The sequence below is a fragment of the Siniperca chuatsi genome, linkage group LG24 (genome assembly GCF_020085105.1).
Source record: "Siniperca chuatsi isolate FFG_IHB_CAS linkage group LG24, ASM2008510v1, whole genome shotgun sequence".
In the NCBI taxonomy this organism is placed as follows: Eukaryota; Metazoa; Chordata; class Actinopteri; order Centrarchiformes; family Sinipercidae; genus Siniperca; species Siniperca chuatsi.
Window position 1 is genome coordinate 510,204 of NC_058065.1, and position 15,077 is coordinate 525,280.

General features: G+C 44.8%; 2 protein-coding genes across 1 annotated transcript; one reads left to right on the forward strand and one right to left on the reverse strand.

Annotated features, from left to right (window-relative positions):
* LOC122871907 (NLR family CARD domain-containing protein 3-like) overlaps positions 1-15,077 on the reverse strand; it is a 752,187-nt gene that overhangs the window by 329,236 nt on the left and 407,874 nt on the right.
* On the forward strand, positions 1,136-12,995 carry LOC122871899 (NLR family CARD domain-containing protein 3-like). The gene is given in 10 exon segments (XM_044187473.1): positions 1,136-1,431; positions 1,434-1,497; positions 1,610-1,759; positions 2,759-2,837; positions 3,000-3,228; positions 3,735-5,532; positions 6,214-6,387; positions 7,278-7,451; positions 11,975-12,021; positions 12,176-12,995. Coding segments are annotated over 10 exon segments (3,288 nt in total). The 5' UTR covers positions 1,136-1,409; the 3' UTR covers positions 12,727-12,995.

Below are 15,077 nucleotides of genomic sequence, written 5' to 3' on the forward strand. Positions count from 1 at the left end.
TAACTAATAATAACTTTTTCTTAACTGACCAACTCAGTTACCATAGTAACCAACACTTGTTTTAAAAACTCATGAAGCTGCTTTCAAGTGAACACGTCCTCAGCTGTGTTATCTTTACATGCTGCCATTAAACAGCGACTTCATCTCAACTGATTAACAGATATTGTTAATGTTTAACAGTCACGCGCACCCCCTCCCAACCTGTTTCCTGTTCAGAGTTTACTTTCACTTTCTCTGAAGTCGTGTCGCAGATAGTTTTCTCCTCTGAAGCTGCAGCTGAAGGTAATGTAACCCGTCTGAAGTGTTTGACTCGTTAACACAAGCTGTCGGCAGCTTAGTTCCACAGAAACAGCAGAAAGCTGCCGCTCGACGCTTCATTTCTCCAAACTCACAGCTCTGAGTTTCACTGGAAACTCTCCGCCATGTTGTGTCGGTGTCTGGGAGTGTAAGCGGCGGAATAAGAGCAGCAGCAGAGTCAGCGGATCCTCAGCAGCTGGACACAGAGTCGTTATTACTGTGTAGCTCCACTGACTGATGGCTGAAGGCAGCTTTTCCTGCCTGAATCAGCCTGTGGAGGAGGCGGACACGAGCCGCTGCTCTCCCGCTGTCTGAGCCACTAAATGCGGCCTCGCTCGGCCGGACAGCCGCTGGAGAACAGCTGTTTGTGTCGGTATATTTCCACCACAGGACTGATGTGCAGACAGTTTGGGAGTCAGAGGGTCTCCCAGCTGTCTGAAGGATCAACAGGTTCTTCATCCAATGAGCTGGAACCAGTGTCGCTTCTTATGTTTCACATCAACATGCTCATTACCCCAAATACGGATCTGATCAACAGCTGCTAAACAATCAATACATGAGAGAGACTCATTCACTTTGATCTGTCAGCGTTTTACTGAGGCTGTATTTATTTCAGGATCATATTATTCAACAGAGGTACAAAGTAAGTACATTTACTCAGGTACTGCACTGAAGTACAGTTTGTTGCTTATTATATTGGAGCCTTAATCTCAGCTGTGAAATAATCAGCTGTAGCTTGTTGCATCGAGTCCTTTTCTACAGGGACTCTGTAGATGGAGAGGTTCTGTCAGACCACATCAGTCCATCTCAGCCCCTCTGTGTGTCAGTGAAGGTTAATCTGCACGTCACTGCAGCTTCAGGACGCCATCTAGTGGCCTGATAGTAGAAGTCCAGCAGCTGATGGCAGCTTCCTCTGCCTCACTGCTGTCTGACTGCATTCAGCTGACACTGATATGAAACAGAAAGTAACAGCCAATCACTGGAGGAGCAGCTGATCTTCTTACAGGAGAAATGATGGAAAGGAGGAGTTCAGTTGATGTGCAGATGAAGGATTTGTGTTTCCTCTCCAGATCAAAGTGTGTGTGAGCTGATGTGGATGTGAGTTCAGCAGCATGAATCAGTGTGAGGACAGAGAGGAGGAGCCCCTCCCTCTAAAACCAGTCTGTGTGGGGAACATGGCAGCCAGACCAGAGCTCAGAGGTGAGATGAGGATCTCTAACTGTCCATGACTCTTCTCCATGTCAGAGCTCAGCACTCAGATCACTGCACCATCATTATTCACACTCAAAGCTCTGTGTGTGTTGTGTTCAAGCCCAGAGCAGCAGAGACCAGACTCTGCTGGACCTGGACCTGGACCTGAGTCTGGACCTGGACCTGAGCCCAGCTGTGTGTCCTTCAACAGCGACTGGTCAATTGGTCGCCTCATTGATTTTAAAGGACGACAGCCCTCTGCTGCAAAGAGGTAATCTGTTAAGACGTTAAAATATCACTGATTCATGTTTTAACTGTTATTTATCCAGAGAAGTTTTATTAAACCTGTTTGTTTATTTTCAGCATCGTTCTTCTTCACATACATTTATATTCTCACATGTGAAAGCTGCCCAGTATAACCAGTATAACCAGTCTCCAGCTCTTGACTTCAGTTTAACATTTTCTCCACACACACGTTCTGACTGCTGTTTGATGACTGCATGAGAATAAAACAGTAATTTTAAGGAGGCTAACAGATGCTAGCTGCTAACGAAGGCTAACCCTGATTCCACTGAGTTCCTCCATCAAATCAACATTTTCTACTTTTCAGTCATGTGACAACAGAAATGGAAACATGTCGGTGATAACAGCTGGACTGTGATCAGCTGCTCTAAAGCCCAGAATGAACCATCACAGAAAGTCTGAGGAAACACAGCAAATACATACATGTTGTACAAGTATAAAAGAAACAGCCGTACCAACTTATATGAACAACACCTGTACCTGTTTGCTTACCTGTAGCCCAGAGAAGTACGATCTAGCTTTTATTTGACACACAGTTCAGTGTGAAATCACCCTCAGCTTTGGTTTGATCCAGTATTCTCTGGTTTTCTCTTTGGTGTTCCTGATGTTTCTCTCGCTTCACCTGCTACAAGTTTAATGCGACTCACTACCAATTTGCACTGGACAGGTAGCATCCAGTTAGCTTGTGTGAGTTGTGCGTTGGTGTCCACAGTATTATAGGGGTGGAGCTGGAGGGACTAAACCAGACAAGATGATGAACCAACACAGTAAACTGAAAGCTGCACAGAAATGCAGACTGGACTGTTGATTCACAGTGGGATCAGCAGTACCACCAACACTTTAATGTCAGGGGAAACCATCTGATTCAATGTTGTAATCAGCACTTTAACTCAAAGGACCTTTAGCTTGTGTTTGTCTCTGTGTGGACAGACATAATGTGAGCTAATTCTTCATGATTCCTCCACAGAGTCGACCAGGAGAGCTCAGAGGTTCCCAGTGGTCAGTCTGCCCAGCAGCATCAAACACACCTGGACTCCATATTTATGGTCTGTACATGTACAACAACTACTTTTACATCTCTTCTGGTCACAATAATCTCCACGCTGCACTTTTTAGACCAGTGGATTGTCAGTCGGTCTAACATGGATCTGATGTTTGGTTCCATGATTTTAGTTTGATTGTTTCATTCATATAATATTCTGTTCCAGCTGCTGGAGGAGAACATTGTCACTTTTGTGAAGAGCGAGCTGAAGAAGATGCAGAAGGTTCTGAGATCAGATTACCCAGAATGCTTAGAGAGTCAGAGGGAGGATGAGGAGGTGTTGGGTGATGAGGAGGAAGAGCAGAGGAGGAGCAGCAGAGAGGCATTTCTGAAGATCACACTGCACTTCCTGAGGAGAATGAAGCAGGAGGAGCTGGCTGACCGTCTGGAGATCAGTAAGAGGATTTCTCTAAAGATTTAAAGACACAGTTCACCCCAAAATCAAAAATAAATACATATTTTTACATTTGTGAGCAGTTTCATGTAGGATCTATCGTTAGAAAGAAAATTGTTCCTACATGAAACTGTTCACCACAAATCTTTGGATTATCTTGAGTAACCGGGTCATGATTTCTAGATTGCTGTTGAGTTTTTCAAATGTACTTTTTGAGCCATATAGTCCCATTATATTAAAACATGCAGACATCTCTACAGCTGATATCTCCAAAACTCTGCAGCTCACACCAAAACAATCTAGAACAGCTGTACAGGTAAGAGGAGAATGATGTATTTTGATTTTGGGGTGAACTGTCCCTTTAACATGCTGGATAAATGGAACATTTACTGATGTCTCAAGAGATGGAGGGAAAATATGTTTGTATATTCATTTTTTAGGGGAATTAAATTGTCATATTTTCTTCATAAATCACCTGCTGATATTATTTGTTGTGTTTTCATTCAGGAAGTCATTCTGGAGTTTGTCAGCGTAAACTGAAATCTAACCTGAAGGAGAAGTTCCAGTGTGTGTTTGAGGGGATCGCTAAAGCAGGAAACCCAACCCCTCTGAACCAGATCTACACAGAGCTCTACATCACAGAGGGAGGGACTGCAGAGGTCAACGATGAACATGAGGTCAGACAGATTGAAACAGCATCCAGGAAAGCAGACAGACCAGAAACAACAATCAGACAAGAAGACATCTTTAAACCCTCACCTGGAAGAGATGAACCAATCAGAACAGTGATGACAAAGGGAGTGGCTGGCATTGGGAAAACAGTCTTAACACAGAAGTTCACTCTGGACTGGGCTGACGACAAAGCCAACCAGGACATACACTTCACATTTCCATTCACTTTCAGAGAGCTGAATGTGCTGAAAGAGGAAAAGTACAGCTTGGTGGAACTTGTTCATCACTTCTTTACTGAAACCAAAGAAGCAGGAATCTGCAGGTTTGAAGAGTTCCAGGTTGTGTTCATCTTAGACGGTCTGGATGAGTGTCGACTTCCTCTGGACTTCCACAACAATGAGGTCCTGACCGATGTTACAGAGTCCACCTCAGTGGATGTGCTGGTAACAAACCTCATCAGGGGGAACCTGCTTCCCTCTGCTCGCCTCTGGATAACCACACGACCTGCAGCAGCCAATCAGATCCCTCCTGGGTGTGTTGACATGGTGACAGAGGTCAGAGGGTTCACTGACCCACAGAAGGAGGAGTACTTCAGGAAGAGATTCAGAGATGAGGAACAGGCCAGCAGAATCATCTCCCACATCAAGACATCACGAAGCTGCCACATCATGTGCCACATCCCAGTCTTCTGCTGGATCACTGCTACAGTTCTGGAGGATGTGTTGAAGACCAGAGAGGGAGGAGAGCTGCCCAAGACCCTGACTGAGATGTACATCCACTTCCTGGTGGTTCAGTCCAAACTGAAGAATATCAAGTATGATGGAGGAGCTGAGACAGATCCACACTGGACTCCAGAGAGCAGGAAGATGATTGAGTCTCTGGGAAAACTGGCTTTTGAGCAGCTGCAGAAAGGCAACCTGATCTTCTACGAATCAGACCTGACAGAGTGTGGCATCGATATCACAGCAGCCTCAGTGTACTCAGGAGTGTTCACACAGATCTTTATAGAGGAGAGAGGACTGTACCAGGACAAGGTGTTCTGCTTCGTCCATCTGAGCGTTCAGGAGTTTCTGGCTGCTTTTCATGTCCATCTGACCTTCATCAGCTCTGGTGTCAATCTGATGTCAGAACAACAATCAACATCCTGGTGGTCTAAAGTGTTCAGAGGTGAGTCAACACTTTTCTACCAGAGTGCTGTGGATAAGGCCTTACAGAGTCCAAATGGACACTTGGACTTGTTCCTCCGCTTCCTCCTGGGACTTTCACTGCAGACCAGTCAGACTCTCCTACGAGGCCTGCTGACACAGACAGTAAGTGGCTCAAAAACCAATCAGGTAACAGTCGAGTACATCAAGAAGAAGATCAAAGAGACTCCCTCTGCAGAGCAAAGCATCAATCTGTTCCACTGTCTGAATGAACTGAATGAACGTTCTCTAGTGGATCAGATCCAACAGTCCCTGAGTTCAGGAAATCTCTCCACAGATGAACTGTCTCCTGCTCAGTGGTCAGCTCTGGGCTTCATCTTACTGTCATCAGAAAAAGATCTGGATGTGTTTGACCTGAAGAAATACTCTGCTTCAGAGGAGGCTCTTCTGAGGCTGCTGCCAGTGGTCAAAGCCTCCAACAAAGCTCTGTAAGTAAGATGTATTCATCAATAAATACACTGTTATCTTTCAACTGGAGAAGATATTAAATAACTTGTTTCCTTACTGTTGTGTCTCCAGACTGAGTGGCTGTAAACTCTCAGAGAGAAGCTATGAAGCTCTGTCCTCGGTTCTCAGCTCCCAGTCCTCTAGTCTGAGAGAGCTGGACCTGAGTAACAACAACCTGCAGGATTCAGGAGTGAAGCTGCTGACGGCTGGACTGGAGAGTCCACACTGGAAACTGGAAACTCTCAGGTTGATCAAGTTACTGTTTGTTTTAAGTGATTAGAGAAATTTGTTAAAATTTTAAGGTCCATTCAGTTTAAACCGCTTTTCTTATGTTAGGAGTTTAAATTTCACAGTTCAGAAAATGTTTGAATTTTCCAATGTATTTTGTTCTATTCAGATTCACATACTGTAGAGGACAAAATATGAACTTTTGCTAAGATCGAGAACTTCATTTGTCTTCTGATATCATTTGACTTTGATTACTTAATGTCTTTTAATTCCTGATTCAGTCATGATTAAATGTCACATCTACAACATGTTTAGGATTGAACAGCAAGGATTTTAACACATGCTGAGACCAGATTATACTGTATCACCAAAAGTCCAGACTCAACATTTCAACACAAATGTTATTTGTGTCTTGTTCATTTTTTCTTCTCCAGACTGAGTGGCTGTAACCTCTCAGAGAGAAGCTATGAAGCTCTGTCCTCAGTTCTCAGCTCCCAGTCCTCTAATCTCAGAGAGCTGGACCTGAGTAACAATGACCTGCAGGATTCAGGAGTGAAGCTGCTGTCTGCTGGACTGGAGAGTCCACACTGTACACTGGAAACGCTCAGGTCAGGATTCATTAACCCATTCAACTGGTGACCATTTTAAATCTGATTTACATTATTCGATAAACAGCTAACCTGTGTAGGATTGTGTCTGCTAAACTAATTCGTCAAAGGACCTTTAACTAAACTTCGACTGTAGTTTCTAGACTCAGAGAATTACTTTCAATGTGGATTTTTAAAAATCATTTTCTCTTGCTTTTGTTTTTCGAGTTATTAAATACCACAGATAATTTAATGATTTATTCTAAATTTGTATCTGAACCAAAATGTACCTGAACATAAAACAAACATACAGCCAAGTGTTCACAGGGGGTTCCTCAAGCTCTGGTTGCAGCTAAGGAGCAGACTAGTTTCCTCTGTCTGGTGGCTACTTTGATAAACTACTGTGAAGTCAGATGATTCTTTAGTCAGTGCACACAGCACTCTGCTCAACGTACATGTCTTTATTCCTCCTTTTTGACAAAAGCTTCACTCTTCATAAACACATTTTAATGTTTTTAGCCGTGCTAGCAGTGTGATGTGGGTCTGTCAGTCGGTCCAACACTTTGGTCCAGACTGAAACATCTCAACAACTACTGGATTGGTCAACATTAGCAAATTAGCAACAAGCATTATACCTGCTAAACATGAATGCCAACGTGAGCATGCTAGCATTGTCATTGTGAGCATGTTAGCATACTGATGTTAGAATTTAGCTCAAAACACAGCTGTATCTAAGTACAGCCTGACAGAGCTGCTAGCATGGCTTTAGATCACAGTGACATGGTTACTGTTAACTCCCTGATTCACTCATTGTATTATTTATTTATTTAGAGACAGTCTCTTCCTGTATCTGACGGACACAGCAGGACCCTCAGATGATCTGCCATGTGTGTTGTTTTGTGTGTTTGCAGGCTGTCAGGCTGTCTGATCACAGAGGAAGGCTGTGCTTCTCTGGCCTCAGCTCTGAGCTCCAACCCCTCCCATCTGAGAGAGCTGGACCTGAGCTACAATCATCCAGGAGACTCAGGACTGAAGCTGCTGTCTGCAGGACTGGAGGATCCACACTGGAGACTGGACACTCTCAGGTATGAAGAGGCCTGCTACAGCCACAGACAGTCAGTCTGATAGAAGAGGTCTTTTTGGTTAATGGTGGATATGAGTTATATGAACAATCACACATGTAGGAAGCCTTTTTCCTTTTCTCAGAACAGAAACACACTGTCAGACTGGTTATTAATAGTCACAGCTGGGTCATTCCTGTTATGCAGCAACATTTAGCCTCATAACTTTTGGAAAACAATGATAGATCTTTCATGTTTGTTGCATTATATCCTGTTATGCAGCAAGTAGCCGTGGAATAATCAGGATAACGTGGCCACGTGGTCACTATCACAAAATAAACTGTGGGAGAAAAAACCTTCAGATGTGTTCAAGTCCTCTCACACACTGTTTAATTGTTCTTCAATAAAACACTTGAGTCGAATAGAGTCCAACGCAACATAGATTTTACTGTAATATCAAAACAAAGTACACGTAAAACCGAGTTCATGAAGCAACTGAACAGGCTCAGTTGTGCATTCACTTATATTTTCAAAACATGCTCCTCCTGGCGGGTTGTTCCCTATTGGTCCATAATTGAAATACAAAAATCATTGACTGTCTCTGATTGGTTACGAATAATTGTGCCATTACGCTTTTACCCGCGTGAGGACGCCATTACCTTTACCAAACTTCTGATTAAAGACACGAAAACATGATTACCTCGACTGTCCTTGAATACATTGAGTAAGGATAAGGTTTGTGAGAAACTAAAACAGGAGGATTCGGGCAGAGAGCTATGACTCCTGGGAAGAGCGTCTTTTATTGTCTCTTAATTAGACAGACAGAGTTTATCACAGAACTTCCCAGGCTCTGTTCAACGAAATACAAACTTTCCTGTGTTGTTTCTGGATTGTAAATTCAATGTTTCTTTGATTAAAATGGAGCACATCATAATGCTGCAATAAACGAGCACCTTTGGTAAAACACATCAAAGCCCACAGCTGTTGGTATTACGTGAGTACAGAGAGCATGCACATTTTCTTCTCTCAACTCTCATGTATGTCCATCAACTGTAGACACTTATAATAATCTATAGTACTAAATATATAAAATAAAGGCTTTGTTACAACACTATATGTATTAATCAGGAAACATATTTCTTGCCACTAAAAAGTCAATTCATGCCCTCGGAAGGTCACTCTGCCCTGTGTGCTCCAGAGTGTATACGCTACTAGGAAAGGCAGAGAGCTTCTTCATGCAATGGGCGCCCTTCCACAGGAATGTAGGTGCAGTACAAGCAGACCGGTGCCTTCACTGAGCAACACAACCGGAATGAGTATTGAACTTGATTGTCTATATATGTCTATATCAAGAAAAATATTTTCCACAAAACCCTTTCAGACGATACAAGACCCCTCCACTTCACGTCCGGGTCCACAAAGGCTCTGTCTGAGTGACAGTGAACACATAACCATAATAACTTGGTCCTTCACCCTCTGCGGGTGGTCTCATCCTTCGAGCTCGGGTCCTCTACCAGAGGCCTGGGAGCTTGAGGGTTCTGCGCAGTATCTTTGCTGTTCCCAGTACTGCACTCTTCTGGACCGAGATGTCTGGTGGTCTTCCAGGGATCTGCTGTAGCCACTCCTCCAGTTTGGGGGTCACTGCCCCGAGTGCTCCGATGACCACGGGCACCACTGTCGCCTTCACCTTCCAGGCCTTCTCCAGCTCTTCTCTGAGCCCTTGGTACTTCTCTAGTTTCTCATGTTCCTTTTTCCTGATGTTGCCATCGCTTGGTATCGCCACGTCAACCACAGCAGCTTTCCTCTGCTGTTTGTCAACCACCACGATGTCAGGCTGGTTCGCCATCACCATTCTGTCAGTCTGGATCTGGAAGTCCCACAGGATCTTGGCTCGGTCATTCTCTACCACCTTTGGAGGTGTTTCCCACTTTGACCTCGGGGTTTCCAGTCCATACTCAGTGCAGATGTTCCTGTACACTATGCCAGCCACTTGGTTATGGCGCTCCATGTATGCTTTTCCTGCCAGCATCTTACACCCTGCAGTTATGTGCTGGATTGTCTCAGGGGCCTCTTTGCACAGCCTACACCTTGGGTCTTGTCTGGTGTGGTAGATCTGGGCCTCTATTGCTCTGGTGCTCAGGGCCTGCTCCTGTGCAGCCATGATGAGTGCCTCTGTGCTGTCCTTCAATCCAGCCCGCTCTAGCCATTGGTAGGACTTCTTGATATCAGCCACTTCAGTTATGTTCCGGTGGTACATCCCATGTAGGGGTTTGTCCTCCCATGATGGTCCCTCCTCCAGCACGTCTTCCTCTGTTCCCCGTTGCCTGAGACATTCCCTGAGCACGTCATCTGTTGGGGCCTTATCTTGGATGTACTTGTGGATCTTGGATGTTTCATCCTGGATAGTGGCTCTCACACTCACTAGTCCACGGCCGCCTTCCTTACGGCTAGTGTACAGTCTCAGGGTGCTGGATTTGGGATGGAACCCTCCATGCATGGTGAGGAGCTTTCGCGTCTTAACGTCTGTGGTCTGTATCTCTTCCTTTGGCCACCTTATTATTCCCGCAGGGTATTATTACTGGCACGCCCTGCCAGTAATATATATATAATCAGAGACAGTTTAACATGGTGTAGAAAATAATGAAAGAATATTTGGAGTATTTTCTGATTTTATGGCTTACAGTTCTTGTGGACGTTGATCACTTTGCACTGGGGACATGGTAAAATCAAGAAAAGGTCAGTAGAGTAAAACAAAGTCTTTTAATGTGTATTATTCTGTGTTTATGTGAAAACAAAGGCCTTGTTGTTCGAAATATTTGACACATTTGAGAGAAACGAGGAAATAATTCATGGGGACAGAAATGTTGCTGCATAAAAGGAAGGACCCGGGTGGGAGAGCAGGAGAGGGATCGAAGACTGAAGCAGCTGAGAATATAAGGATTCAAATAAGGAAAAGACTTGACGAAGCCAGATTTAATGATGACAGAGATTTCTATCAGACTTGTTCTATTTTTCCATCCATCAGTCCAAAATCTTAATTATACTTTGACCAGCAAACATTTCCAGTTTTCTACGTTTATATTTAATATTTAAACTGAAGTGCTGAGCGCTGCAGGGCCCCAGTACAGCTGGTTAATAACAGCTGGCCTCCACAGCTTCAGGTCCTCCCTCTCCTTTGCAGCATCATCCAAAGTTTCCTGTAGACCGCTTTCACAGCAGAAACACAATGTTCAAAAAGAAAACGTCATTACAGCAACAGCCGACCTGAAGGGAACTACCGACAGCCCTGTGAGAGGAGTTCATTCAGTTATCTGTTCATGACTGAGCTCATAGTGTTGGGTTGTACAGGACTGCATCACACTGAGAACCGTTTCTAAGGTTTCGCCCTCCCACATGATGGCAGTCCCTTATGTTACGTAATGTGACGCCATGTTGCAAAAGAGTGGCGACTGTTTCCTCTGAATCTTTGCCCTTCTGTCTGTGAAACATCAAATCCTGCATCGACTCTTCAAACGCTCGTTTTCAGGAAAGGTTCGGTATAAATGTAGTTGCTCTTTAAACAGCGTTCAGCGTTCATGCAGGCCAAGTCCTGGACCAGATGCTGTTGCTGGATGCAGCGCAGGTTGTTGAGGTGGTGTTGGCGATCCCAGGTGGAGCAGGTGGAGGGCTGAGCTGAAGGAGTCGGGCTCACACAGGAGAGGAGAGACAGGCTCTGGGTCTTTGCTGTAGATGGTTCAGTGTCAGGAGGCCTGGTTCGTTTGGCAGACCGACCGAGAGGCCGACACGGCGAAGCTCCAGCAAGTCTTTGCTGTTTCAGTCCTCCATCTGCAGTTCTTCAGTTCAGTTCTGGAGGAAAGGCAGCACGAAGCCAAGAGTCACGAGAGAAGAGAGCACAAAGGACGTCCAGACCACTTCTAGTTTTGGGTTGAGGGGGCGGCGACCAGGGGAGTCTGGACACGTCATGTTTGTCACAGCAGATTTAAATCTGAGATGCTACATTTAAGTGTATTTCTCCAAATCCTGGACTGTTACTTTATCAGTGTAGAACAATTGTAGTGAACAGTCTTCACAGCAAACAAGATGCTCTTCTACTTCTTGGGAACTTAAGGGACTTTGATATCAAAAGATTTACACACAAAAGTCATGAGGACTTGTCTCATATACATGGTAATTTATTTACAATATTTACAGTTTTCTGACACTTGTGAGGGTTTGGAGGGAAAGACTCTGTGAGTCTCTTTCACCTGGTTTATGGCAGAGGTCTGGAACCAAGGAGGGCTGTTGAAGTGGGACTCTTAATGGAGACGGGACGATCCAAAAAGAGGTTTGTGTGTGTGATCAGATGTCGTCCTCCTCTTTCACACACACCAACATCCTGTGGGTCACTCTCAGTGTCTGAGGAGAGAGGCAGAGGTGAAGAGGAGCAGGGGGGGCAGGGAGAAGCAGGCCGGAGGCACAGATTGTGTAGATGTGTATGAGAGTAATGTAATGTCCATGTCTGCGTGCTGAAAGAGGACGTGCTGGTCTGACCCCCCTCCTCCTTTCAGGGTGGAGCCCGGTGGAGTCCGATGGCTGAGACCAGGTCTGAGGAAGTGTAAGTGTGTTTTTACTTTGATTCATGAAAACAAAGCAGCACACATTCAGCCATCTTCAAACTGTGACATCACTCATTCACGTCTGTGATGTCGTCATCAAACAGATGATAGATTAATAACTGCATCTGTGTTGTGTCTCGTTCTCTCCATCAGATTCCTGTGAACTCACACTCGACACAAACACAGCGAACAGATACATCAAACTGTCTGACAACAACAGGAAGGCGACACTGATGGAGGAGGATCAGCCATATCCTGATCATCCAGACAGGTTTGACCGCTGGGAACAGCTGCTGTGTAGAAATGGTCTGACTGGTCGCTGTTACTGGGAGGTCGAGTGGAGAGGAGAGGTTTATATATCAGTGAGTTACAGAGGAATCAGCAGGAAAGGAGGTAGTGAAGACTGTGTGTTTGGATTGAATGATCAGTCCTGGAGTCTGAACTGCTCTGATGTTGGTTACTCTGTCTGGCACAATAACGGAAGAACATACATCTCCTCCTCCTCCTCCTCCTCCTCCTCCTCTGTCTCTCACAGAGTAGCAGTGTATGTGGACTGTCCTGCTGGCACTCTGTCCTTCTACAGAGTCTCCTCTGACACACTGATCCACCTCCACACCTTCAACACCACATTCACTGAACCTCTTTATCCTGGCTTTGGAGTCTGGTCCAGGTCTGGTTCCTCAGTGTCTCTGTGTTCTCTGTAGGAGGGAGAGTCTCCTCCTGTTAGAGAAACACATCAGTTGAGTCTGTACAGGATCACAGTTACAGAAATCTTTCAGGTTATTGTCATAAATTCATCAATGAACTCAAAGTGATTTTCAAAGATTTCCACTGTAAACTTGTTCCACTTCCAGTCCTTTAAAGATGGCCGCTCTGATCATTAAATGGTGGAAATGCTGTTGACTTGTTCCTTCTGTCATGTGTTGTTTTGAATTCTGGCTCTTGTTCCAATAAAAGCAGAATGTTATTGTGAGTGTGTTTGTTGTCTTTCTCAGGTCAGGACTACTGACTGATTCAGCTGAAAGATACAGTATGTGGCCAAACGTCTGTGGACACCATTGTCCATAAATAAAAGTTTTTTCCAGGTTGGTGTGGAAGAACTTGTCTGGCCTGCACAGAGCCCTGACCTGAACCCCATCCAACACCTTTGGGATGAACTGGAACGCCGACTGTGAGCCAGGGACCCCTAGGGACCACAGACCTCCAGGGACCCCCAGAGTCTTCAGGGACCTCCAGGGACCCAGACTCACAGGCACCCAGACCCCCAGAATGCCCAGACCCACAGGGACCACAGACCCACAGGGGCAGGGGCAGCTCCTGGACCTGGTCTCAGTCTGATCCCAGGAACATAACCTGCTGTTCTACAGATGGGGGATTGTTCAATGTACAAATATGCAGTTAGTGTGTACCACACAGTTCATTTATATTTCCTTTTCAAACATATTCCAATCTTGTAGAATTATTTTAATCTTGAGGATGTAAATTCTACTAATCTCAGTCATGTTGACATCGATTGAACAAGTTGTGTTTTGGTGAAAATGGAAAGCCCCACCTCCTGGGAACCGGCTCAACAAGGACTGTTACGCTATTTTCTCTCTCATGTCAGAGGATTTGTCGTGGGCCTCCAGAGCTTTCTACACAGTGAAGGTACTTGTGGTAATATGCATTATTTTTACTAAGCTGTTGTCCAGTTTATCTGCTGGTTAGCAACTTGAGCCAGTCAATATTAATGCGAATGTTAGCTAAGCTACGATTCACCAGCCTGTTAAAACCCCGCCTGTCGACATGAACGTGTGTGAGAGATGTGCTGTTGGCTTTGTTTCTGCAGCTCAGTCAGTCACAATCAACTGCAGATGTGTTTGTTTTCAGGTGACAGCAGAGTCTCCGTCGAGGAGACCACAGAGGGAGTACAGGTTATCAAAGACCAGGATGCCAGCGTATAAACCAGCGGACCATCTGACTGTCCTCAAGGGCAAGATGGTGTTGCAAGATTGAAGAGAACTGCATTTGCGGCTGCCATTTTGTTTGAGTCTAAACTACCCTCCTGAATTCTAGTCCACCGTTAAAGCACTCCAGGTTGTCATGGAGCTGGAAAGCAACTCTCCAGGATCAGTATCAAAGACTATCAGCGTGCTGTTACCATTGTGTAATGGAGAGACGGACAGGACGCAGTTTTCCGTGTTCACCATGGTGGATTATGGACATTACTGCTCCCTCCATTGCACTGATCGTGGACTCGATGTATTCATCTAAAAGCTTTGCACGTGTACTTTAGTTCATCTCATGTGGACTTGGACTGTTTGTTGTATGGTACCTCCCTCCTGCTTTTTAAGTCTTTGTCTTTGTTGTTCCTTTCAGACTTGTAATGTTCCTCTTAGCTTCTGCTTCTGGTGGACGTTTTCTCTCCTGATGTTGTCCTCAGAATCAGAATCAGAAATACTTTATTGATCCCCAAAGGGAAACTCTTTGTTACAGCAGCTCGCCTTTACGTCAGTGCACACAGGAGAAAGTACTAGCAAAAAATATAATACAATACACTATAAAACAGGTCAGAAAATAAATTAAGTACCAAGTGGGTAGAAGTATAAAATAAAATAAGTGTGAAGTACCAAGTGGGTTTACCGTTGATGGTGATAATACAGTATAATAATACAATGTAATAATATAAGTTATAAGTAGTGGTGCAACAGCAGTAATGGAGGTATGAATAATAAATAGGAAAAACTAAATATTGCACAGGAGTATTAACACAGAATATTGCACAATTATTTCAAGTATTGCAGAGATGTTAATGATCAATGTCCAGTTTAGTGACTTCGGGTCATACAGACTGACACTTAGAGGGAGGAGTTAAAGAGTCTGATGGCCACAGGCAGGAATGACTTCCTGTGGCGCTCTGTGGTGCATTGTGGGGGGATGAGTCTTCTGCTGAAGGTGCTCCTTTGTTTGACCAGCACGTCATGGAGCGGGTGGGAGACACTGTCCAAGATGGCGTGTAGTTTGGCCAGCAACCTCCTCTCTGACACCACCAACAGAGAGTCCAGCTCCACCCCCA